This window comes from Argentina silus, assembly GCF_951799395.1.
Source record: "Argentina silus genome assembly, chromosome: 22".
Taxonomy (NCBI): Eukaryota; Metazoa; Chordata; class Actinopteri; order Argentiniformes; family Argentinidae; genus Argentina; species Argentina silus.
The window spans coordinates 12,229,452-12,256,951 of NC_139676.1; the positions used below are offsets into that span (position 1 = coordinate 12,229,452).

The 27,500-nt window shown below is 47.0% G+C and overlaps 1 protein-coding gene across 16 annotated transcripts in view; it reads left to right on the forward strand.

The window, feature by feature from the left end:
- Positions 1–27,500, forward strand: part of LOC310821472 (nuclear factor 1 X-type-like) — a gene marked incomplete at its 5' end in the record, with an annotated part of 93,923 nt that overhangs the window by 23,151 nt on the left and 43,272 nt on the right. For 15 of the 16 annotated variants that reach the window (XM_083693514.1, XM_083693525.1, XM_083693516.1 and 12 more), the window contains one exon: positions 15,162–15,693. In XM_083693514.1, the coding sequence (XP_083549640.1) occupies positions 15,162–15,693 (532 nt within the window). Of the gene's footprint in view, positions 1–15,008; positions 15,694–27,500 lie in introns of those variants that run through there. The other variant, XM_083693527.1, reaches the window with a different exon arrangement.

The following is a 27,500-nucleotide window of genomic DNA, read 5'->3' on the forward strand; positions in this document are numbered from 1 at the left end:
TGAGTGTGTGCGTGCGTGCGTGTGTGCGTGCGTATGTATAACTGCTGTTCTGCATGCGTGTGTTTGCCCATACACGTGTTTGTGAGAGTTAGATAGAGAAATCAACAGAAACCGTGCCAACCTCCTTGTTTGAGTAAGTGAGTATCTCCCTCTCCTCTCCGATCCCTTCTCCCTCCGACGTCAGTGGGCAGCCGTACTGTATTACGCATATGGAGCATAAGGTATCCAGTCAAGGCAGAGAGATTCATAGCGTGACGGTGTTTATTCAGGCAGGCTTTCACACAGGTGAGACAATCCTGACCTCCATCACAGTATGCACTGCTCAGTGTCTCAGGGTTCACTCACCTAGGACAGGAGACAGGCTCCACAGACACCCTGCTCTCGTAGGCTCTCCACGATTCTCCTTCTCCGTCTCTGTCTCCATCTCTCTCCCTCTCTCTCTGCCCCTCTCTCTCTCTCTCTCTCTCTCCATAATTTTCTCCCCCTTCCTTGCTCTTACTCCCCTCCCTCTCTTGCTCTCTCTCTTTCTCTCTGTCCCTCATCACCCCCCCCCCCCCCCTCACCTTTCCTCCCCTCCTTCCTCCCCCTTTTATTCTGGTCCTCTCCCTCTCCCTCTCCCCCTCTCTCTCTCTCTCTCTCTCTAGAAGGCTCTTCTTATCTCCTCCTGTAAGTAGGATTTTGTGAACTTAAAAGCCACTTTGCTAACTTTCCCTCCAAAACAGCCTGACTGCCCACGATAATTTCTCCATTTGCCAGTCATTGTCCGACGGAATGTTCTTTTCACCTGACAGCTCGCATAGAACCTTTCGCCTCGTGTAAAAAAGCCTTACCTGCTTCTCCATCTTGCCTGTCAGCCCTCTCCTTCTCCGACTAAAATGGTTGATATGCACATATTGAATTTCTTTGGGGATGTGAAGGAATGTTAATGTATCATAACCATATTATAGTACTTAGAGGTGGTGTTCCGTGCCAAGTCCTATCTGGAGAATCAAATCTTTGGACGAGTGCCTCCTTCCCTCCCTCCCTCTTCTTCCCCCCCTTTGACAGAAAAAAAAGAGTCCCCTTTTTCCCTGTAGAATAATATACAGTATTTAAAAGCCCCCAAAAAACTCCTCTCTCAACAATACCGCAGTTGTATTCAATAATGTAATTCCCCCCAATTGGAAAAGTATGTATAAACACTACAACCCATTGTGCCGCCTGATTCTCAGAGTGTTTAGGCCCAAAGGATGTTGGGATGTTTAGTCGTTAGAGAAATAAGTCTCCTTAGAGAGCATCCTGTGTTTCCGAGATGATGTGTTGTTTTGTAATAATGTGTGCTTTTGTGTGTGTTAGTGTAAAATAGAGAAAGGCCCTATGTCCTATGATTAAGGGTTTTTGTGAGGACATTTTAAGATCCTGCCATCTGCAGTTGGGTTGGGCAGGGAGGGAGGGGGGGGGGGGGGCATGGGGAGGGTCATTTAGGGGGTTTCGGTGAGATAAGGACGACAATTCTTGAATTCTAAAAGACATTATCTACGATCAGACTCCCTCGAACTCTGTCCGACCGTCGTCTCTTACTGAAGCACGGTTGTGGTTTCAAGAGGTCAGATGTGTGAGGGTTTCTGTGTTTTGTTTCGGATGGCTCAGCCCGGCTCTGCTCCGACTTCTGGTGTGATGGCGAGGCCACACGGGGTTGTGGTGTCAGGCTTGGCCGGCTGAGGAAGCCCTGCAGCTTTTTAAAGGCACAGCGAGGCGAAGCTCTGTCTTTTTTCATCCCAAATCAGCCCGCCTGCGTCTCCTGACTGACAGCCAAGAAGCCTTCAGCAGCATCTGACGTGGCAGCTAGCTCGCTCCGCTCAGAGAGGAGAGAGAGAAGACGTCCTGCTCGCTCTCTGCTGGCTCCCTGTACTGCCATAGTATCTGTACAGTATATACTATAGCATTTTGTACAGTAATTGTATCACGTTTCTTATGTTACATATATATATATGTATGTTGTGGTCCTCTGTGGCTCAGTTGGTAGACCATGGTTGTGGGTTTGATTCCCGCTGAGACCATATATACTGAAAAATGTATGCACTCGCTGCAATGTAAGTCGCTTTGGATAAGCTAAATGGTGTATATATATATGTATATTATTGTCATATTTTCTACAGTGCTGTACTACAGTACGATTGTATTGTATAAGGTTGTGTTGTTGTATAGTCAGGAAGTAGGAAAAGAGTCAAATCCAGAGTATTGTCAGAAGTAGAGTCCCCAAACCCTACTTTAAGTTTGACTGCTCATTGGTGATTTTGACACACTTCTACTGCAGTGAAACTGGTTCTCACTCCTCGGTCGTCCTTGTTTGTGTACTGATTTGACTGATGCAGACTCCCTCCCTGATGCCCTGTGTCCTCTGGAAGGACCTGTATTTATGTCTGCTAGTGGTGTTGTGGTCCTCCTGAGGTTGCAGGGTACAGAGAAGAGGAGTGAGAGAGCGTGGTGAGAGAGGAGAGGAGAGGAGAGGAGAGGGAGAGGAGAGGAGAGGAGTGAGACAGCGTGGTGAGAGAGGAGAGGAGAGGAGAGGAGAGGAGAGGAGAGGAGAGGGAGAGGAGAGGAGAGGAGTGAGACAGCGTGGTGAGAGAGGAGAGGAGAGGAGTGAGAGAGCGTGGTGAGAGAGGAGAGGAGAGGAGAGGAGAGGAGAGGAGAGGAGTGAGAGAGCGTGGTGAGAGAGGAGAGGAGAGGAGAGGAGAGGAGTGAGAGAGCGTGGTGAGAGAGGAGAGGAGAGGAGAGGAGAGGAGTGAGACAGCGTGGTGAGAGAGAGGAGAGGAGAGGAGAGGAGAGGAGAGGAGTGAGAGAGCGTGGTGAGAGAGGAGAGGAGAGGAGAGGAGAGGAGAGGAGAGGAGAGGAGAGGAGTGAGACAGCGTGGTGAGAGAGAGGAGAGGAGAGGAGAGGAGAGGAGAGGAGAGGAGAGGAGTGAGAGAGTGTGGTGAGACAGGAGGAGAGGAGTGAGAGAGTGTGGTCAGAGGAGTGAAGGAAGGGAGTCCAAGGGAGGAGTGTGGGCAGGAGGAGTATCTGTACACACTCCTGCAGGATGTGTTGCACAGACATTTTTGCAGGAGGATTTGTGAGGGGGGGGGGGGGGGGGCGGCTGACAGATTATTTCAAACAGAGTCGGTTTGAGTTGAAAGAATTTTCAACAGATGTTCACAAGGAAGAAAAATATGTTCAGCTATGTGTTTGCCATTTTGTGTTTATATTTGTGGGTCAGTGTGTGTGTGTGTGTGTGTGTGTGTGCATGCGTGTGTCCTGTGCTCTCTCTGTCGTGTCTGAAGGCCTTGTCCTCTTGCCCCTCATTGTCTGTCTCCTGGCTCTTCCGCCCTGGCACCATGCCCCCCCTACAGGGGAAGCCACTCGGAGCGGGCACCCTTTAACCCTCGCACTGCCAACACAGCACAGGCCAGGTCCTGGGAGCACACACACACACACACACACACACACACACACACACACACACAGGGAGAGGACAACAACAGTTTAGGCTCTAGAGATCCATGGACTGATACACTACTGATACACAGTGACACACTACATGATATCAGGCCAAGCTTTAGACACAAACTACAGGACCACACAACAGGGCCTAGTTGTGAACTGGACTGTGTGATCAGAGACACATTATTACAAGGCTTTATTATGAATTTAGCATAAAATGCGATACACAGTGATACACTACTGATACACCTCATGACCATTACATGATATCAGGCCAAGCTTTAGACACAAACTACAGGACCACACAATAGGGCCTAGTTGTGAACCGGGCTGTGTGATCAGAGACACATTACTTTAACACGATCAGCTTTATTATGAATTCAGCCTAAAATAAGACGCAGAACACTGACGAGACTGTAAAGAGGGGAAGGACTGAGGGGAAGGGCTGGAATGATGAGATGATAACACGTCAAGGACAGGTCGGTCCGTGTGTAGGTGGGGGAGAATGCAGTCAACCCACACAACAGGCGGACGGCCATGATGGCGTCAACAGGCATGTGGTACGCTGTTCTCTTCTGTGCGCCGATGCTAACCACGTGGACGTAATGACAAACTGCATTGCGAGCGGGAGGCGGTCGCTGTCTCTTTAGGTGGACTCATTACGTCAGAAGGCGGACGCCATTGGTGGAGTGGCGGGCGTGTGTAGCCATAAGGCACGGGGAAGTGTTGGAGCAAATCTGTGTTGATACTACCAGGCTATAGTCAAATGAGGAATGTGGGTAGAGAGGTATCTTGCCTGCCAGGTATGTGTGCGTGTGTGTGTGTGTGTCTGTGTGTGTGTGTGTGTGTGTGTGTGTGTAGGGGAGTGTGTGTGTGTGTGTGTGTGTGTGTAGGGTAGTGTGTGTGTGTGTGTGTAGGGTAGTGTGTGTGTATGTGTGTGTGTGTGTGTGTGTGTGTGTAGGGTAGTGTGTGTGTGTGTGTGTGGGGGGGGCGGGGGAGTGTGGTGAACTACAGTACAGTACTACGACGGCAAAGGGAGTTTCTGCACTTGTCTTTTTGGCAGTGGCTATAAAGAATGAGTGTACAAGTTTAGAGTGTGGTTGAGTCAAGATGTAGGGTGCCAGTGTGTGTGAGGGGGGAGGGAGAGGGAGAGAGAGAGAGGGGGGGGGGGGGAGTCATAGGACAGACTCATAGAGAGGGATGGCAAAAGAAGAAGAAGAAGAAAGAGGGAGAGGGAGAGAGATTACACGAGTAAGGGAGTGATAGAAAGAGAGAGAGAGACTGCAGACCAGAAAGAGAGGAAAGGAAAGGGGGGGGGGGGGGTCAGAATGAATGTGTGTTGGGCTGGTGGCAAGCCATTTGCATAAAGGGTAAGGGCAGCATGCCCGGCTGTGGGGAAGGGTTGGCACCTCGCCTTGACTGGCAGAGGGAGGACTGAGGAGGAATACAAGAGAGAGGGGGAGAGAGAGAGAGGGGGGGGGGGGTAAGAGAGCGAGGGGGGGACAGAGGGGGGTAAGAGAGCAAGAGAGAGAGAGATAGGGCGAGAGAGGGGGAGAGAGAGGGTGAGGGGGGAGAGAGGGGCGGGGGGTGAGAGAGAGAGAGAGAGAGAGAGAGAAGGGGGCAAACTTACTCAATAGAGCATCTCTTGTTTGGGCCTTGGCTGCTGGCAGAGGAGATTGGAGGGAAATATCTGGTTTGATTATCTGCTCTATTCCTGCTTTATTCTTCCATGTTGAGGTTCAGATTAAGTCTCTGCAGCTGTGGAAAGGGCATGTTAGTAAGTCTACACTGTATTTGCGCGTGTGGGTGCACTAAGCACATGAGTGTGTGTGTGTACGTGGGCGTGTATGTGTGTATCGGTGGATACAGGTTCAGAGTGCGAGACGGATAAACCCCTCCCTCTCGTTCAGCAGGAAACATACTGTCTGCTCCTCCCCAAATACACACACACACACACACACACACCCACGCATGCACGCACACACACACACACACACACACACACACACACACACACACACACACACACACTGCCCACTTGACCTTTTCAGGAATTGCCACCCTTGTGGAGGGAGAATGCTGTGCATTCACTTTTACTGCAGCGGCGCAGCAGAGAGAATACCAACCAGGGGACAACTGGGACTAGAATGACCGGGGGACTTAGTGACATATCCGCTGCTTCTCCCTGCCCCTGCCCCTGCCCCTGCCCCTGCCCCTGCCCCTGCCCCTGCCCCTGCCCCTGCCCCTGCCCCTGCCCCTGCCCCTGCCGTGACTGAAATACATCCTCATAACCATGTACACCCTCACTCATAAACACACTCAAAGGCCAACGGGCATGTACACAGACCCCACAAACCCTGCCCACCCCACCCAGTGCGCCGGGCAAACTAAATCAAACGCACCCAAGACGGGGTTAACACGACAGTACTATTCCTTGTATACTGCGTTAACAGTTCATCGACCCTTACTTACTCTGATAATGATACAATTATTATATCAACCAACGATATTGTGATCTCTTGAATTCTCTTTTTAACAGGGAAATAGTTTCCATCAGCGAGGTCCATTTGTTTAGGCCTACAGGAGTGATTTTATTCTGGTAAACGTAGTCCCTCGCTGAAGGAGGACTGTAGTCCTGGTCCCGACTGACTGACTGTCAGAGTCTCTGGAGTGGTGTAGAACACTGTCAGGCCTTCGCCACAAATGGCTTCCAGACTTTCACACATAGTAACGCGTCCGAGTGTAAACAGGGATAATTATAAACGACGCACCAACGCATGTTGAGCATCAATCTGCCTCTCTATAGGAGAAGAGAGAGCCTGTTTATTTTTCCTTTTCTTCGGGAAGAACGTTAAGGGGGGCGAACAAAAAGCGATTGTGTCGCGGTCGGTTTCGAGTGGCACCAAAATGGCCCCCTTTACTCCATGAATGAAGCTTGGTGGAGATTATTTAAGGGACATGTATAGGAAAGAGTGGGGAAAAAAAGAGGGAACGATTCCTGCACTTTAGTTTGATGATGTGTGTGTGTGTGTGTGTGTGTGTGTGAGAGAGAGAGAGAGAGAGAGAGTGTTTCTTGGCAATGACTTTATATTTATGCCTTTACTTGTCTGTAGTTTAAAAGCGTATGATTCTTGCATGCAGCCCCGTCCAGGTTTAATAGCAGTGGGTATTCTGTAATCCTGGTTGTCCTGTCCTGTCCACCTTGCTTTTCCTGCGCCCCTCGTGGGAAGAAAACATGGAAACTTGGCTGAAGACGGAGGCTTTTTTTCTCCCGTTTTACACAGAGCGGTCTAAAATGGCAGCGTGCTGCACATGAATGCAGAAACGCTGTTTTGTGCAAAGTTAAGCAGCAAAAGTGTGGTGAAGGTTTTTATAGGATTTTTATGCAAAGCACAATCACTTTTAGAAACCTCACACCAATTCCACCGTCCAGAACTCCCTAGAAACTAAGCTTCAGCAGAGCAGTAAACACACACACACATACACACACGCATGCGCACATACACACATGCACGCACACACACGTACACACATACGTGCACACACACACGCATACACACGCATACACACACACACACACACACACACACGCACACATGGAAAATAGCTCAAATCTCAGGCACTCTTTCCCTTACATCATTGTACCTGTCAATATCTGATTTTACGGAGCAGATGTCAAAGTTGTCCTCCAGATTCCAACCATGGCACGCTGGTCGGAGCGCAGCTTTCCAGTTCTCTGGTTTTATGGGATCACAAGCATGCGTGCATGTCCCTGTACACACTGCTGCTTACCTGTCACTGGACCGTCTTGATTTAGATCCGAGAGGTTCAAAAGGTAGAATGAAGTCATGCGTTCCGAAACACATATCCAGCCTAATTTAATTTCCTCTGACAACTTTGGCCCTCAGAGTCATTTTCACATATTTATAAGCATCACAGGAATAATTGTGTTGTCTAAGAAAAGGTGTAGCTAGCACTCAGGTGAGTTGAATTCCATTTGTGAGAGGGATGAATGGAGGGCCTGTCTGTTGAAGGTCCTGTGGAAATGGCTCTTAATTCACATGAGTTTGAGTTTTTGAGGATTTGACCAAAAATGTAATGTGTTTTGAAACATAAAGAAACAATGTTGAAACAGTTTTCTAGCTGTTATTTGTTCTCTTACTGTAGACTTTTCTAATAAGAGCAGAAATGTCTGAGGAAATATTTATCATATTAACAAGGAAATTATACACATTTTCTGTTATAGGAATTGGACCCAAAATGCAGAATTGTGTGAATTAAAACAGCTCACTCATTAAGAGTAAATTTGCTCTCACTTTAATCATACTAAATTATTATAGTCATAATGATAGTAATATTATAATTATGGTAATAGTAATAATAATCTAAACATTGCCCTTTATTATTGAAAATATACAGAAATAATACAATTTAATTTTTAAATTGATTACAAACATATTTTCAACATCATTTTACCTCAATTAACCTTTTTCATGCTAAATCACTGCATTGAATAAGCAGTTTGAAGGTTGTTTTTTTTTCAAAACCATCAAAACATTTTAGGCCTACATTCTTGATTTCAAATCAAACCAAAGATTTCCATTGGTTTACCAATCTCTAACCCTAAACCTAACCCAGTAACGAGATTGTGTGAAATTATTCTTGGTTGTTCTATTTTTAAGAGAAAAAAGAAACGTATTTAATGAAGTACCTTTTCAGACAAATTGGAATTGTGTAATGTTCTTGTGTATTTTACTGAAAGGACTATCATATGTCAAAACAGTTGTAGTTTAGACTAATTATTTTCTTCAAGGAAGCTTGGAGCCAGACTTTTTTTTCCATGTAACCTAATCCAAACTTACAAACATTAGGCCAACTTTTCATTGATAAAGGGAACGTTTAGGTGTTCAACTGGTCCACGGAAATCAAACGATTTGATAAACATGGTAGTTGCAACAGGAGAGGGAAATATCAAAGCATTTGAACGAATGTCCGACTGACGCTGATTCTGAGTTGTATTAGTTGTCACTATATAGCCTGGATGTTGTTTGAAATATATATATATTTTAATTAGGCATGTGTTTTCTTTTTCTTCTTCTTTTTTTTTTCCCTTTTTTTTTTAAAGAAAAGTGATTCGATGATTTATTGGATTATATCAAGGTGTGGCACGTCGGTGGATTTTTGTGATTGTGGAATTCTTTTGATAATATCAGGTGCGTCCTTACTTGTTTAAGATCATACAAGAACAATCGCCAAATGTGTCAGTGACTCACAACTTGCATGAATGAACGTCATCCAAGTCATAAGAGCTTTGAAACGAGTTGAAATTAATTTCTGTTTGTGTGATTAACTAAATGTGAGCTCTCTCTCGGCCTATTTGTGAAGTATGGGTTGTCATTCTGTCCAAGCCTATTTAGCCTTCCGAATCCCTAAGGAAAATCTACCATTTATTTAGTTATATTTTCTAATTCACAAAACGTGTGATGTTATTGGTGGATTTTGTTTTTGGGAGATAGGCCTCCTAACGGCACGTCTATTTGACATGGAGGGGGTTAATTCTGAGTACCAGAAACTTGTGTAAATTCTTCATCAGTAACACTGGCTTTACATATACAACACACAACATTGGCTACGTTTAGAGGAGTAAATGTTACATTTTCTTTTGTGAGAAATTGGCCCACAGAAGCTGACCTATTTGGCTAGTGTGTGCGCGCGTGTGTGTGTGTGTGTGTGTGTGTGTGTGTGTGTGTGCTGCTTGAGCCTCGCGCCTGTCGATAACGCGGAGATTCCACTTGGACCTGTTTTTACTGAGAAGAAGCGCGAGGCATTGCCTATTTTACCAGACGACTCTGTGAAATATACCAAGACAGAGGAGAGAGAAGTCAGAAATGCCGTCGTGCAAAAGTATCAGAGAAGGAGCGGCTATATAGCAAAAAAAGACTTGTCTGGAAGAGCTTATAATTTACTGGTCCCCACAGCAAGGAATTATTTCCCCCCTCGGCAAGGTTTATTTTTTATTTTTGAGCCTGTTGTAAATCTTGGCACCGCAAATAAATTTTGTGCTGAGTGTCTTTTTCATCTACCTGCGCCTCCTTGGCTATTCAAATACTCTTTTGGCAGGCCTTTCAGGTAGGCTACGTGCTCACTTTAAGATAAAGAAGATATACTTGAATGTATGCATGCTATCAATTGAAAAGCGCTTTATTTGACTCATTCTCTATACCTTTGATTTAAATGGGGCAGGGTTGTGCTTCCTATTGAATAGGCTATGGGCCATTGCCTAATCTTCTTATTTACAAAGGCCTATTAAAAATCCTGACACCTATGGCTTTCATAAATTTCACATTAACAGAAGACAGTTTTGTACATTTAATGTATACTTCATTACCAGTATAACAGAAAGTTTTGTCTTCAGTAGACTATCGAATGTCGGGCCTTTCTCTGAGGTGGGAACCGCGTTTGTCCGACGCAGCGTATGGCCTGCTGATGATGTCAACACCTTATTGTTGGTGTTACAAATATTACACAGACCACTACATCACCAATATAGGCATACAATTGTGTCCATTCGTGGTCTATTCCACGGCCTAGGCTAGATAATGGTTATAAAACATTTGGGTAAAAAAAAAAATGCAACAATGAACCGAGTGGCTCGAACCTGCATGCGCGGGTAAACGTTCGGCCTATTATTCCTTTCCTTTGTTTGTCTTTTTGGCAGTTGTTTTAATGCACTATACGATTCCAAGTATTTTCCCGCTGTTCCTTCTTAAAACTAACTGCTTTGCCACTCTCTTCTACTCTCACATGCGCTCTCATTTGTTGAGAAACGAAAGCGGGGAGACGAGGAGGCTGCCTGTCTTGCTGCCGAGTGAACAAAGGTCACAGTTTTAGAAAGAGAGGGTGTCACGCAGAGATAAGATGAGCTCTCTCTATAAAAAAATACCGCAGAAAAGAGAGAGATAGGCCTACCTATGCGGCAGGCTGCAGGCCCGCGGCACGGCGCTGATAGCAGGAGGCGGCAGCCCCACCGCCTGCTGACTATTGGGCAAACACTACAATGCACTATAACTAGGCATGTACCTCCACTTAAAACAAGAAATACGTTTTGAAAAAATATATATAAATTGCCCATATTAAACGGTGGGGTGCCATAGACTCATGTTCTGGCCAAAATAATACAAATCTTTCTATCTTTGCAAACTGTGCATCGGCCTGTGTGAGAGTAGCCTATGGGGCATTTTATTTGTTGTTTATGGAGCGGTCTGAAGCGGTCCAAAGTATGAGGATAATAGGCTTGACGCATGAGATTAAACTGACAAATCTGTCAAATGTGTGGCTTTTGAAGCATTGGATTTGATATTGAATAGTTTTCAAGCCTATATGTGATATGGATTGATTTACAATATTTAAGTTGAGCTTGCTTACTTTGGTTAATCTAATAGCTGATTTCTGGGGTATTGTACAGCATGTTATGATTACATATGTTGTATGAATAGTACAATGTAAAAAGAAAAGAAAAAAAAAGAAAATATTTAGCTATTATGCATTTGAAACTTGGATATGTTTTTCCATGTTTGATATTCAGTCTGGTTTGCAGGATGTTATTCAGGACGTATGTTAGGCCTGATAGTTCACTGGTTGTGATAGAGCTAGTTCTGCAGTCATAGTGTCACTCCTCTGCATTGGCTAACATTAATAAAGAAAAATGGATCCCGGCCTCAGATTGTAAACCACGGTCTGACTGGGACACACCTCGGCCATTATAACCCACACACTTTCCTTCTCTAATTCTATTTCCTCGTCTTGTTTTGCCCACAATTTTCCTCACCCTGTACCCTCCTTCCCACATTTTGTTGCGGGCAGGCGGACAGGCGGGCGGGCGGGCGGGCGGGCCGGATGGCGAGCGTGTATTAGCATGTGCGATCCGTTGCCAGGCCCATATTGGGCTCTAGCTTCCCACTCCTCAGCAGGTCCAGCCAGGCGGGCCGCGGCTTCCCTGTCAGGGAGAGACAGCAGAGGCTATGTTCCCACAGCCACACTAGCGTACTACGGAGTATGAAGCCATGTATTGGCCATGCATTCTAAGTGCTATGCTAGTGTGGCTACTGAAACACGACCAGAGAGACCAAGCTAGGCGAGATCTGATGACCCTGGGAGCGAACCAGAGGATTCTGGACTTTGTAGGGTGTTCAGAGACTAGCCTTCGCTCAGCGGGTGCTGGAATATAGGATCAAATAGGGCCTTCTCTTTGCCAGGGGACCGAGGCCTACGCTACATGATTTAGGCTTGGGTTTTGACAATGTCTTTGTGTTCCTTTGGCCGATGTTTAGCTAATTTCTCATCATTTTGAGGTTTTTAATTCATAAATGTGTTGTTTTCATTTATACAAATAATCATATTACAGTAGAATGATATTATCCAGAGTGTTTGAATTAATCTCACTATGAGTATTTTGTAAAAAAAATATTTATCTCTAATATCATTATCCTCTTATCATATATATATATATATATATATTAAAAAGAACCCTACTAAATCTGTCCAGTTGAGCAGTAGGCACACTCCTTCCTGCCGAGGTCAGCCAATGAGAACAGGAGAAAGCAGTAGCCAGAGGGCACCCACAGTCCCTGTGTCACAGCCCCGTAGTTCAAAGTGCATGATACTCATTTACCTGATGCATATTTCCCACACCGTGTCGGCATCCATATGTGTTGCCCTGAATCAGTGGGTGTACATGTTTATATGCAAATTGCACTATTTTTGTACTATTTTTGTACTTATTGCTAGGAGGTCGTGTATTTCTCTGATGCACAGAGCTAGGACACCTTTGCGGCTTGCGGTGAAGGGAGCCTTTCGGGAGCCTTATCGGCTTGCTGTCGTGAACAGTATAAGTTAGATCTACGTTTAAGAGATCCACTCCATTACTACATTACTCCTGTACTCCTGTACTCCTGTACTCCTTTACTACGCGTACGTCCCCATTGTCCATTCAATCCTCTCACTCGTGCTGGAATGCTCTCTAAATTTGTAACAGAAACTTTTAGTGTGTGTGTGTGTGTGTGTGTGTCTGTCTGTGTTGTCAAGCGGCGAGAAAGGGGGCCAGTTTTGGATTTGAAGGGTGCATTTTGAAACAGGAGAGCATGTTTTTGGATGTATTTTTTTTTTGGATGTATTTTTTTTTGTGTGTGTGTGTGGGGGGGGGGGGGGGAACGGGGGGGGGCGGGTTCTTCTCTTTTCCCCCCTCTTTGTTTGTGTGGCAAATCCAGGAGCAGCTGTTGGTCTGAGGGTCTAGTGGGATTTTGGGGCTGTGTTTTCTCATGCCATCCCTTGCCAAGGTGGTGGTGTAACACAAGTGGAGAGAGAGAGAGGGGGGGGGGGGGGGGAGGGGAGGGGAGGGGAGGGGAGGGGGGCTGGCTCTGGGGGGGGAGGGGTGCATTGGGAGAGAGCGTGCTGGTTTGATGAGATGGTGGTGACCATGTTGGTGACGGAGGCGGGATAGGTGGGGGCGGATGGGGGAAGCGGGGGTGGTGGTGGGGAGGGGGGGGGGGGGTCAGGGGGCGGGGGCTGTCTGGATTGGTGCATGTAAAATTAATATCCTCTGGACTTTGCCTTTGCACTAGATTGGAACTTGTCTATTTGGCTAATGACGTGCCTTCTGCCTGAGCCACACACAATCCCCCCCTCCCTCCCTCCCTCCCTCCCTCCCTCCCTCCCTCCCTCCCTCCCTTCCCTCACTCCCTCGCTCTTTATCTCTCACTCTCTCCACTACCAGCCACCAACCCCCTCCCCCCTCACCCCCCCCCCCCCCCCCCCACACACACACACACCCCTCCTCCCTCCCTCTGCCATCTCTCTCTTCCCTCCCTTTCAGCGCTCGGAGCGTGCGTATTGGCTGGGCCGTTTGAGTCTCGGTGCCAAATAGGTGGGCCCTCTGCATGCTGGCACAGACTCAGTCAATGGTTAGGGAAGGAAAGTGGAGAGGAAGAGAGAGAAAGAGAGAGAAAGAGAGAGAAAGAGAGAGACAGAGTTGGAGAGAAAGGGGGGAAAAAAGAAGCTGCACTCGGGTTTGCCAGCGGTCGTACAACACTCTTCCAACATTGATTCGGTCCTCTTGTTTTTCTTTTTTTTCTTCTCTTCTGTCCGCAACCCCCCCCCCCCACCACCACCACCCCCCCCCCCTCTTGTCCGACTCTCTCTTACATTCTCCGTGAGTCTTATGCAGAGCCTACAGATCTGAACCAACACCTCGCTGACGCTTCTGCCAAGCATTTTCGTCTTTTATCAAGATTTGTTTTTCTTTCCTTTTTTTTTGCAAGTGAACAAAGAAGCCTCTTTTTCTTTTTTTTTTCCTTTTTTTTTTTTTTTTTAAATTTAAATTCACAGATTGCATCGTTTGTTTTTATTTTAATTTTTTTTCTCTCTATTTCATTGCATGGTTATAAGCTTAATTGAATATTATTATTATTTTTTTTTTTTTTTAATTTTCCTCCATTTTTGAACTTTCCTCGACTGTCTTTCTCTGTTGTGTTCTTGAACACCTCTTTCTGCAGCTCTTGCTACACTACCTCCTGTGTTCCTGTGCTGGTATTACACCATTGGCACTGCTCCTCATTCTGTTTTGGTTTTCACTTGTTTTTATTGGACAATTTGTCTGCCTTTCCCCCTCGCTTAAATCTTCGTCTTTTGCAATTTTCTCTTTTGATATTTCTCCATTTGTTTTGTAATATCACACATGGCTGTAGTTGTAGCGGTTGGTATTGACTCAGTAAACCAGTAGCGAACTGGTATACTTTTGATTTCTTTGCAATCGGTGGGGTGAATTTATGATGAGAGAGCAACATGGTAACTACAAACCTATATTTTTCTATTTTCCCTCCTGTGTTTGTTTTGTGATTCGTGTTTTTAAAAAAAAAAAAAATATTGATTGAATTTCATTCTTGAAGCAACTGCAAAAAAAAAAAATGTTTGTATGTTTGATTTTAATAAGGACCGGTGGAGATGTTTCCGGTTGGAATTTGGGTTTTTTGTTATTGTGAGAGCTAAGAGATTTGCCAGGTGTGATGGTATTCCTGATGGCAGTGTCAGCGCTGTGTTACCATGCCATCATCTGTTTTTGCATGAATGAAAAGATAATGCAAAAGTGCCTTTCTGCGTTTTCAGATAACCTTTAGTTAAAAGTGCTTCTAGAAAGATCTTAGCCTCACTTTATTCCGTGCCTGTTATTTGCATGTTCATTTATTGTGTGCTGCTGAACTGACTGAAATGTAGGGCTTCTGAGCAACAAAATGTTTGTTACATTCTGTACACTTTAGAAATATCACATAGTTTACCTCTCATTTTCATTCCCTTAGCGATCAGCAATGTGTTGTTATGTGGTTGTAAGTGTGATATTGTGTGTTGGGTTGAGAGTGCAGCCTGTCTCTCTCTCTCTCTCTCTCTCTCTCTCTCTCTCTCTCCCTCTCTCTCTCTCTCTCTCTCTCTCTCTCTCTCTCTGAGCGCCTCTCGCTCATTCTCTCCGTCCGTTCCCACCGAGCAGGCGCCGTTCCTCCATGCTGCGCGCCGGTGCTAACTGCCTCTCCTCTCTCTTCCCCTCCTCTCCTCCGCTCCCCCTCTCCCCCTCCTTCTCCCCCTCCCCGTTCTCCCCCCCTCTCTCCACCACCTCCTCCTCCTCCTGCTTCCCCCCCCTCTCCGCCTCCGTCCAGGATGAATTCCACCCCTTCATCGAGGCCCTGCTGCCCCACGTCCGCGCCTTTGCCTACACCTGGTTCAACCTGCAGGCCCGCAAGCGCAAGTACTTCAAGAAGCACGAGAAGCGCATGTCCAAGGAGGAAGAGCGCGCGGTCAAGGACGAGCTCCTGGGGGAGAAGCCCGAGATCAAGCAGAAGTGGGCGTCGCGCCTGCTGGCCAAGCTCCGCAAGGACATCCGGCCCGAGTTCCGCGAGGACTTTGTGCTCACCATCACGGGGAAGAAGCCCCCCTGCTGCGTCCTCTCCAACCCCGACCAGAAGGGCAAGATCCGCCGCATCGACTGCCTGCGCCAGGCCGACAAGGTGTGGCGGCTGGACCTGGTGATGGTCATCCTGTTCAAGGGCAGCCCCCTGGAGAGCACGGACGGCGAGCGGCTGGTCAAGTCGCCACAGTGCTCCAACCCCGGCCTGTGCGTCCAGCCGCACCACATCGGAGTGTCTGTCAAGGAGCTGGACCTCTACCTGGCCTACTTCGTCCACTCACCAGGTCAGTGGTACCCCGACCGCCCCCCCCTCCCCCCCGCCCGCCAGTCAAACAGCAACACACACTCACACACACACACACACACACACACACACACACACACACACACACACCACACACACACACACACACACACACACACACACAGAAAAGCAAACAGAGCTGAATGTTGGTTAATTATTCTTTGGGTAATTTTTTTCCCTGCACTGACAGGAATACATTTTATTGACATTCTTTTATTTAACTGCAAATGTGTTTGTGCAGCAGCAAAAATGTGTGAGAACCACGACACACCCAGGGATTAGAAACAAATGTAAACACAAAAATCATAAAATGATAATTTAATTTAATTTCACCTGATTATAATTTATTAGGGCAGGTGTGTTGGCAGTAACAAAGAGAATGTGTGAGTGTGTGTTAAAAAAAATACATTTGCTCAGCACAGGCTGGCAACCATGTGTTTACATGTGTAAACGCAAATTAGATATTTTGTGAGTGTGTATATATGAGCATGTATTTTGCGTTTATGAGAGAGGAATTGCGTGCGCATGTGTGTGTGTGTGTGTGAGTGTTAGTGTTTACTAGAGGCAGTGTGTGTGTGTGTGTGTGTGTGTGTATTGGGGAAGGCCGTTTTAGCTGGGATCCTCAGTTGGCCGAGGCCCAGGATGTTGTGAGCGGTGAGCTTCCTGCTCTCAGGCCGCAGGCTGCCTCCTCCGTCTGCCCGAGCGCCAGCACCATGCAGAGCCCTGGCTGCCAAACACCGTCTCAGCCCCCCGCCGCTGTCGCACACACACACACACACACACACACACACACTCACGCACACACACACACACACACTCACACAGCCAAACTCTGTCTTAGCTACTATCGCATTCACAAACACAGCCAAATACAGTCTCCGCCATCGTCGCGCACGCACACACACACACACACACACACACACATACACACACACACACACATTGCTGTTATAGCAATAACACACACATTCGGGCAAAGACCATTTGAGAAAGCACGGGATACAGCCAAACATCATTGTATCTCAGCCACCACCACCATACACACACTCTCACCCACGGCCAAACATCCTCCCCACCCCGAGTGCGCGTACACACACACGGCCAAAACGCTGGCTATGCCGTAGCTTCCTCACACGCAGCCAAACACTGTCACCGGCCACACACAACGGCACACACACTTCCACACAACCAAAGACTCCAATACACACTCCACCCAGCCCTTCGCTCGACCGCAAAGACACACACACTGCCTGCCTAACATTGTCCTAGCCGGTGAGGGCGTCCACATTTTAAAATACTGACTCATACAACCTCACACACACACACACACACACAAACACACACAATACCAAACACTGCCTGAGCACACTCACACACACACACACACACACGCACACACACGGCCAGCTCAAAACACCGTCTCATACGTTGCTAACACACACGCGTAGCCAAACGCGTCCTCAGCCGGCGTTCACACACACGGCGTTCACACACACGGCCCGGCCAAACAGCCAAAGCCTGGCAGAGCCTCTCCCTCCGCTGGCCTCGCGGTAGCTGCAATAAACCCTAGGTAGCAGGGAGTATGGACTACGACTGCGTATTACTGTGTGTGTGTGTGTGTGTGTGCGCGCGAGTTCTATTATTAGAAATGTCATTGACTTTATTGCTTTGTTGTAATTGTTATAATTTCTGAAAATCCTACATTTCGTGTAATGTGCCGTAGAATGGATTTTTTTGTTGTTGAATAGGATTAGGGTAATTTTGGAATTTTTTGCAATGCCTATATAAAACCTATTTATTTTCCGTGGTGTGCTATTTCAAATTGAATATGCACGGTAATGCCAGAAATATTATTTTAAAATGTTTATACTGTGGCTATCATGAACTTAATGTGTTTTACACACAGTTTGCTTTTAGCTGATTGTCAGAATAATTTAGATGGATCCATATGGATTGTAAATTTCACACATCCAATCAAAGTACCTGGACTAGTGATTGAATCCCATCGAGTCAGTGTTAGAAATGGGATCAGGCTTAAAGGGAAACTGGACCCTAGGTACTACATACGCATGTCATGACTGTGATTCTACGTAGCACACCTGGCATGCGCGGCCCATTGTGGCGTGCTGAATTTACGCCACGACATCTAGAGTGTTCCCCTGTCCGTGTCGGTCCTATTATATAAGCATAACTTATATGCGTGGTGGTGGCTGAGATACAATGATGTTTGGCTGTGTGTGTATGTGTGTGTGTGTGTGTGTGTGTGTGTGTCTCTCTGCTGCATCCGCCAGCTCGTCGCTACGCTAGCACGGAGACGCGCGACGCCGTGTTTCAGTCAGGCAGTGGAGCAGGCAGCATTTCTACACTGTGTTTCTACTAACAGGGCTCTGGGGCTGCCCAGCGCAGTGCCCGTTCATAATGGGAGCTGCAGTGTGGCCTTATCTTATCTGGCTAATCCAGTGTGCCCTGACGCTTTTATCTGCCTCCAGAGAGCTGCGGCCCAGGCCCCGGGTCCTGGTGTGAGAGCCACTCAGGGCTGCAGGGACAGGGCAGTGCCGTGCCAACGCGCTCCGGGCCCTACCCCCTGTTTCTCCTCTACGCTCACGGCTTTCATTTACTTTCATTTACCGTGCAAAGTTAGTTAGGCTTGAGGACAGTGTGAAGTGTGAAGGGGGTGTGTGTGTGTGTGTGTGTGTGCGTGTGCGTGTGTGTGTGCGTGTGTGTGGGTGCGTGTGTGTGTGTTTATTGTGTTGTGTGTGTGTGTGTGTGTTTTGCCGTCTTTATATGTTGAATGAGGAGACATACTTATTTGTTTGTTTTTGTTCGGTTAGCATTTTGTCGTTTTTTTAATGTTTTTTTTTCTTTGTCTCTCTCTCTCTTCTCTCATCCAAACACTTTGTTTTGTCTTTCTTAAACATCACCCTCATTGTCGTTCTCTCTAACAGAGGTATCTAGCTTCCCCCAATCTCTTTTGTTGACGTTGTGGAGAGAGAGAGAGAGAGAGAGAGAGAGAGAGAGAGAGAAAGAGAGAGACTGCGTTTGTTATTGTTCTGGTTGGCAGAGCCACAGCCCCTTTGGTGTGGGAAGATGTCTTGTGTTTTGTTTACGGTGGAGCGGAGCGGCAAAGCTGCCACAGGGAAACTCTGGGCTGCTTCAGTCGCTGTTCTCTGGGCTGTTCTCGCCAGGCAGCCAGCCCTTGTGTGCTTCTGTTGAGGACAAACGCTGAGCCGCTGCAGAACAAACCACGCTCCCCCTATTTTATTCACTACATCACCAATAAAGCCACCTTCTCTTTCTCCCCCCCCCCCCCCTCTCTCTCTCTCTCTCCATTTAAAGAATCCACAATAGAGACAAACAAACAGATAAACGTCGCTTTAAACAATGACATTTCCACAGGAGGAGAAAATAGGGGACTGTGCAACAGTCAGACAAGGGTCGTTCATTGTTAAGTCGTACATTATTTTTAGCTTTTTATTAGTGAGGGTGACAGACATTATGAGGTAGAGATCGTTTGGCCCGGATGTCCACAAGGTCTGCCAGTGCACTGCACCACCACGGCCTGCTTGGGAAGGGAACCCCACACTACCAACAACAGGGACATTTAAGTTCTAGTTCTATATTCTATATTCCAGTTCTATTTTAGCCTCTAATCATTGTGATGTGTTTTAAACGTTTGAACTGTGTGAGATCTAAACTGTTTACGGCTGATTTATTTGCGGTTGGAAAATACCTTTTATTCAAGAGCATATAGTTGATCCAGTATTACTCTTAAGCATTAGTCATTTGTTGGACCGTATTTCCGTATTTTTTTGGACTGTAACTATGATTATGAAAAGATGTTACAAATATGTTTCCAATCGAAAGCGCAGCACAGGAAATTTGAAGTCACTCTGAAGGAAGTGTGAAATGTGTTCCCTGTGCCATTTCTACCATGACCCCTCCTGGCCTGGGCCGGGCTCGAGCCATAATGGTGCCAGACAAGACTCAGGGCTCCTCCACATTTCCTTGCCTTGGACAGCAGTGTGAGAAACCCAGGAAAAAAGTCCCCCAGATCCAAAATGTCTCCTCCTTCCATCCAAAAGTGACCACAGGATGGATCCGCAAATAAAATCGCATTTGTGCTCATCAAAAAGTCCCGGAGCGTGATTTATGAAGGAAAAAGTGTGTTCGTTTTCTCACACGGGGGGAGGGAGATGGTCTTCATGGTCTTCACCGTGACAGTTCTGTGGCTTGACTGGATGATGAATGGATCTGGATGTGTTAATAAAAGTCGACAGGACCCATTGATTGATTAACCAGGTTTTTTGCGCCGCTCGCCGCGGGAACGTTCTCTGTTCTCGTTGCTATTTCTTTTCCTCCGCGAAAGATAATCTGTTGTTAATTACTTCCTGGATCACGCCGCCGGCTCCCATGACATCACGAAGGGCGAGCCAGTGGCCCGTGCGTTGGCCCCGTCAGTGAAGTAAGCACTGGTTTTATTGGGTTTTGATGAAATGAAAATACGAGGCGGAGAGAGAAGGGAGAGCGTTGAGGCTGTCCTGTTCCCGTCGGGGGGAAGGCTATTGTGTGTTGTGGGAACGAGGCCTGTGATGCACTGAGAAGAGTCTTCCCATGTGGAGAGAGTCTTGGCATAGAGTCTGTGTCGATGCGCTTGCCGAGGCCCTGTCTTCACCCCGTGTGTGTGGGACAGTCAGACAGACAGACATGTCCGCAGAGGGACAGTGTGTCACACACACAAAACACGCTGTCTGTGGGAGGAAAGGGTCTGTGGAGAGATAGGGTCTGGATGATTAAGAGAGAGAGAGAGAAACCTCACTTAAGAGAGAGAGTCTTCTCGTCTTTTCTCGGACTGGCGTCGGAATAAAGTCTGTGTTTCTGGAGCGCTACGAGAACCGTGCTGGCTGAGGCCCTGCCGCGAGTACACCACACACACACACACACACACACACACACACCACACACACACACACTCACGTCACACACACACACACACACACACACACACACACACACACACACACACACACTCGCTGTGGTGACACAGACATAAACCAGACCGGCACGCCGGGGACTCTAGAAAAAGATTAGAAATGACTCAAAGTCAGTGTTGTTCTGTTCTGGCGTCCCGTTGAAATGACCAGTTAAAACTGGCACCCACTGCTAGATTACGACGACGCCGCGTCTTTGTCCTAGAAACCGTTTCGCGGCGTCTTTGGTTTTTACGTAACGATCATAAGCCTCGTTTTCTTTCTTTGTCCGACGCTGGAAAAAAAAAAAAAAAAAGTGTTTCTCGTCTCCCCCCCGATCCCTGTCCTCGTCCTTTGTGTGAGGAGTTGCAGTGGTAGAGATGGATGTTAAACAGATTATTCCACTGAAATCGGGAGTCGTGACGGGAGAGAAACAAACGAGGCAGTTTTTACAGTTTGGCGGCCATTTCTCTCTCTCTCTCTCTCTCTCTCTCTCTGCTCGTTTCTTTTTAATTACTCCTCAACCAAACTCTCTACATCCTTCTCTCCTCAGAAGGCCCTCTAGTCCAAAAATAAATTAAAAAAGGAAGCAAAAAAAAAAACTAGCAGTTGCTATTCCTTGGATACAAGTTTGTTTTGAAAGCAAGGCCCCTGCTAATCCGTTCAGAACAGTCTGAGGCCGTTTTGGGCCCGATATTTCTAAAAATTCACAAAGGAAGGGAAGGATCTTGTTTCAACGTCTAAAATAAGTGCAGCACATGTTTTTTGCATTACTAATGGGTGCTGCCACTTATCTCTCCGGTGTGTGTGTTATTCGTTCTAATACAACATTTATCATTTTGAATCGTAGTTTACCTTGTTACCATTGTAATTTATATTCCCCAGAAGTTGAGGTTACGTAAATCTGTTTCCTCTGGAGGGGGCGGCTGGATATTAGCTTTTCAACTATGAATAGACCTACAGTAGATAAATTCGGTTCAAATTCATAGATATATCCACCGTGAGAATTTTTTAACGCGTTTTATGAGGTATACAGAAGGCATGAAAATCGGTCTATTTTCAATAGTATTACCATAAATGCTGCGTGATTGCATCATTCCAGGAAAGGGAAAATAAAATGTGTTGGTACAGTAATGTAGGCCTACTCTGTCTAATGCCGACTGGTCAGACATCTGTATATATAAAAAAAGACTTTATTTGGTTTAAACAAATGAACGATAGTTACATAGAAATAGACGTAGGCTTACCCAAGCACACAGGGATATAAACTGCATTCTTTAGTTCAGCCTGAAGGACCCTTTTCAGGTTTTATTTGGAAAAATATCGAGGGAGAGAGAGAGAGAGAGAGAGAGAGAGGTGGAGAGAGAGAAAAGAGAGGGAGAGAAAATAAAGTGGTAATTGAGTGAAAGAGAAAGTAACAACCTTGGAGACGGGCGAGTATTGTCTATTATATGGCTTTTGTCCCGGCGCCAACCATGAAATGTGCCCCTTCCCCAAAAACTATACACCCACCCAGGAGGGTTTCCCCACCTCAGAGGAGGTTAGGCCCACTGTGGGGAACAGCACAGCACTGCCCCAGGCCTCCAGGCTAGCCAGGGTGCAGGGACAGTGTTGAGCCAGGGAACAAGGCCTCCTCGCTGGGCTGATCTCACCACGAGGCCCCCTCTATTCTGGTTAGCCCGTCAGCCAGGCTAACAATGCTATTCACTGTTACTCTGGCACTGGTGATGCTATGAGCTAGCAAATCCGCTAGCAGAAATTATAAAAAAAATAAAATAATAATGTCTAGTTTTTTGTTTGTATACTAGATTGACAGTAAAAAAAAAGGGTTTAGCTTTTTGCTGAACAAAAGGAGTGAAAATGACGAAAGAAAATTTACGTTGCCAATGAATTATACACTCCCCGGTTTTGTTTGTGAGTAAAAGAATAAACAGCGGTAATGAAGGCTAGTTTCACGCAGGAGGGATTGTGACGATTGCTGATGGAGAAAGAGTGAGAGGACTACTACTCGTTTCTGTGGCGGTTTTTGGCACCGTTTAAGCGCGTTCTGTGAAAGATGCCAAATTTTCACACACCATCCCTGCCAACCTCCCTCCTTCTGATCCTCTCTTTCTTTCTTTCTCTTTCTTTCTTTCTTTCTTTCTTTCTTTCTTTCACTCGTTCCCCTCTTCTTTTATTCCTCCTCAGGGTTCAAATCAATGCCCTCCCGTAGCCTCATTAGCACCCTGGACTCCTGTTTTCCGTCGCGAATAAAAAAAAAAGAAATTATCTTAACTACAATTCTGGTTAAAAAAAATCCTCAAAGGAAGAGTATCTTTTTTTTTTTTTCCCTCAGTAATTTGAATTTGTTGGTAGCGAGTTTGAGTGAGATTTTGATTCTCTTTTGTTTTGATTATTGCTTTGACCTCAATGTTTTTGTTCTTTGTCAAAATGGAAGCATTTATTTGTTCAGTGTTCATTGTGTGGAGAGGGAGCGTAATCAACACTGCAGATCAATTTAATACATGCTAGTTTTCATTTATTTTACTAACAGAAAGGGTTGGGTTTATTGAAATGAATTTGATTATATTTTAAGGTAGACCCTAAAGTATCAGTTACTGCCTTCACAGCCACAGCATTTCTCTGTCAGCCATTATACCTCCTTGAAAGGCAACCTTCATAAGGGCTTCGTTTGGTGTTTGTTACTGTCTGTCTGCCTATCTGTCTGTCTGTCTGTCTGCCTGCCTGTCTGCCTGCCTGTCTGTCTGTCTGTCTGTCTGCCTGTCTGTCTGTCAGCTTATCTGTCTGTCTGTCTGTCTGTCTGTCTGTCAGCCTATCTGTCTGCCTATCTGTCTGTCAGCCTATCTGTCTGTCTGTGTCTGTTTGCCTATCTGTCTGTCTGTCTGTCTGTCATCGTTTGGTGTTTGTTACACCGTGAGAAGGGGAACGCTTTATAGGAGGAGAAGCTATATATAGCTATGGTATAGCTGTGGCTGAGCAGCACAGCAGAATGCAGAGAATCACATTTGGCATGCGTTTGTGTAAGCGAGTAAAGCTTCAAATCAGTTTGGACACAGATGTAGGACACTAGACTCAGAGAAGAAAGAGGAATGAAACTGGATAGGGAGCGACATGGGATTGGTGTGGAGGGGGAGAAGGGGGGATGGGTTTGGGTGTGTGTCTGTGTGATAGTCAAGTAAAGGATGGCGGGGGGGGGGGGGGGGGGGGGGCGGTGGGGGGGGAGGATAGAATGTCCCTCAATGACAATTTGAAAAAGCGGGCTGGTGGTAAATGAGAGGAAGTAAACAAGGCTCTAAGACCCCATTCATCTGAACAGGAGAGTCTCTCTTTTCTCTGAAGAGAGAGAAAAAGACACCTCTCTCTGTGACGCCATGTTGGGTACGTCGCTCCTTGAGGTAACAGGATGAGTTTGGGTGGGGGTGGGGTGGGGGTTGGGGAGGGGGGTAGAGCAGGTGGGAGGTGGATATAGTCTAACGAGTGGTGGGATAAGGTTCAGTTGGTGGTGGTGGTGGTGGTGGTGGTGGTGGTGGTGGTGGGTGGGGGGGGGGTGAGTTTTCGTTAAGTCCTCCTCAATAGGTTGAGTGAAGCATTTTGTTGTGGTTCTGTGGGACATGGTAAGATGGGGGGGGCGGGGAGGTGAATGTGTTTTTATGTGTCCATGGTACTGAGGCAGTAGGGGGTGGTATGTTCTTGGCAGGGGCTGTCGCTTTCAGGCAAGCTGTGGAGTGGTGGTGGCGGGGGGGGGGGGGCACTCTTCAGTGTCGGCTATGTATGTACTTGTGAGAAGAAGAAAAAAATGTCTAAGCTAGCTAATGTGGTGTTTTTTTTTTTTTTTTTTTTTTTTTTGATAGGTTCAGTTATTATTCCAAACAGTTTTGGGCGGTTTTGAGGGTGTGAGGCTGGAGAGCAGCGGAGTGTCGGGGTCTCAGGGACTCCGTGGCGGAGCGGCGGCTGGCCTGCGTTGACTGACTCAGGCTGGCGACGCACAGCGGAGCCTGTCAGCCAAGGGATCGGGGTGTAAACTAGGTGCTAATGCGTCCTTTTGCGCGTTTTCCGCCTTGCAAACTTTTTAATTAAGAGGAGGTGGATAGACGGATGAATAGATCAGTCGACGCGTTTCCAAGCAGTGAGCAACTGCAGATTGGAACTGCAGGCGGAGATGCCAAGGCAGAGGGGCTATTTTTTTTCGAGCTGTTTATTTTTACCCGTCTTCCACTTACTCCACACTTTTGGTTTTATTTTGGTTAAACACTGCTCTTTGTAAAAAAAAAAAAAAAGAGAAAAAAAATTTTATCCTACAAATTATCCGAAACAGACAAAAAACTAAAGATATATTTTATAAAATCATGTGGACATCACCACCACTTATTACTACTACAGTGCTGTTACTACTGCTTACATTGATGCTCAGTTCTGCCCAGAGGACACAAGAGAGGCAACTAAGAGGCAAAAAATCCTTTGTGTGTTGATGATCAGAAGCCATTGCCAGCGTTCCCTCATCACACCCGTGCCTCAGAACACATCCTTCTGCGTATGAAAAAACGCTCTCCATCTTGAACAACTCCTCCCTCCTCTTTGGCCTGAAATCCACCTGAGGTGCCGAGTGTCTATCAGAACCACGGGATTGTCAAAGACGTTGCCATGGCACTTACACCCCCCCTCCCCTCCGTCTCGCCACCCCAAAGTCCACCCCCGCCGCCTGTTCCCTCACGTTTATTGGACCCGAATTTGGCTGCCTCCATGGCAACCGTGGCTCCCAGAATACCTTGCCTGGGCGGTATCCAAGGTGCTTCCAGGGTAGCGGTGGCGACTGGCTGGCATGCCTGCCGTGCCCGTGCTGTTGCCGGGCGGGTCGTCGAGGCCAGTCTGGCCCTGGCCTGGCACTGGCCTCGGCCCTCGGCGGGGGCGCTAGGCTAGCCCGCTACGTGAACCTCCATATCCGGTGACATGATCCGCTGCAGGCCACGGCGTCTGCAGCACGGGGGAAGCATTTCACCAGCGCGCATATTCATGTGGCATGGCTGGTTGCCCAGTGCTGCCGCTACTGCCTCCCACACAAGAGAGAGAGAGAGAGGGAGAGAGAGAGAGAGAGAGAGAGAGAGAGGGAGAGAGAGAGAGAGAGAGAGAGAGAGAGAGCCGACTGTCTCTATGTATAATATATGAGCCTATATGGTTTTGAACTGTCTTTTCTGTCGGCATATGAATATTCAAACGCACGCATTTGATTTTTGAGAGGCATTTCGGCATGATCTGCATAGCATTTGAATGGATACGGTTTTGTTTTGTCTGCGGCTGCTCGGTAAGGCTGGTATGTAGGTTTAGGTTTCGGGGAAGGCTACTCAACTGTGACTGTTGCTTGGGCCACCGGGGCAAGCAACAGGGGCAATTGTGTCGTGTGGCTGACCGCCTTTGAGGGCAATTATACTGCTGCACTATTCAGCAACGTAACCAAAGGGAAGATGGGATGATATTCCACACGGAGCAGGCATTTCCCCCGGGTGGGTTCTGTGTTTGACAGAATCAGCTGGGTTCATGGAAATGAAGCTGTGCTCATTTGCTTCTCCTGTCTTTTTCATTTTGCCTTCAAAGGCTGGTGATGCGGGCCCACACATTGAATGTGATGTGCATGTGAGTGTGACAGGAGAGAGTGTGTGTGTGTGTGTGTGCGTGTGTGTGTGTGTGTGGCGTGTGTGTGTGTGTGTGCGTGCGTCTCTGTGACATCAAATAGCCCCCTGATTGCAGCATACGTGCCCCCTCCCGATGCCGTAAAATTCCCGCGATCCCACACATTGGCCACCTGATCCCCGGTTGGCACCTGGTGCCTGTTCACTCACATGCAGCTGAGACCTGAGTCCCAGGGTAGGCCCCGGACAGGGTCCTCAGGTGGCACGGCTCCCCAGCCAAACACCACTCCAGCTGGGCATCCCTGCTGTGATGGAGTGGGTTGAGCTTGGAGCTGCTAACTCTGGTACTGGTTCCAGACCAATACCACGTTGTCTGGCAACACGCAAACTTCCTGTGTTGTTTTTTACGACAAGAAAAAAACGAGAAATATAAAACAAGAAAAACAAGAACAAAAATACTTCTACACCTCGGCTGTCAACTAATTAATTACTAATTACTGCGGAACATCTTTATGAGTCTATTTCGAATCTAAGCATCTCATCTCCCCTGTTCTCTTAGTGAAGACAACGTCAGTGTGTCGTCCAGTCTTAGTTAACATTACGGCACAAAGACACCAACACACACACACACACACACACACACACACACACACACACCAACACACTCACACACACACACACACACACACACACACACACACACACACACCAACACACTCACACTCACACACACACACACACACACACACACACACACACACCAACACACACACACATCAACACACACACACACACCAACACACTCCGTCATCCAAGGTGTGTAAGGCGATACGGTGTGTGTGTGTGAGATCCACAACAGGGAAGCAGTGTGTGTGTGAAGAGAATGAGGAAACAAAGGAGAAGGGGAAGAACAGGAGAAGTAAAGAATGAGGGCCATTGCAGGAGGATTCAGAACAGACAGGCCTTTTCCTCCTCCTGTCATTCCTCCTCCCCCTCTTTTTCTTTTTTTCTGTCAGGACAGTGGTTATTCAAGGTGGCACTTCAGCTTCAAAAGCCACACGAGGGAGAATTAAATAAATCTGGGCCTTATTTGCGGTAGATTTGTATCTGCGGTTTTGGACCGAGATACTGCTTGTTAAAAAAAAGAAAAAAAGAAAGAAAGAAAGAAAAAGAGGAGAGAGGGAAAAGTAGGTGGC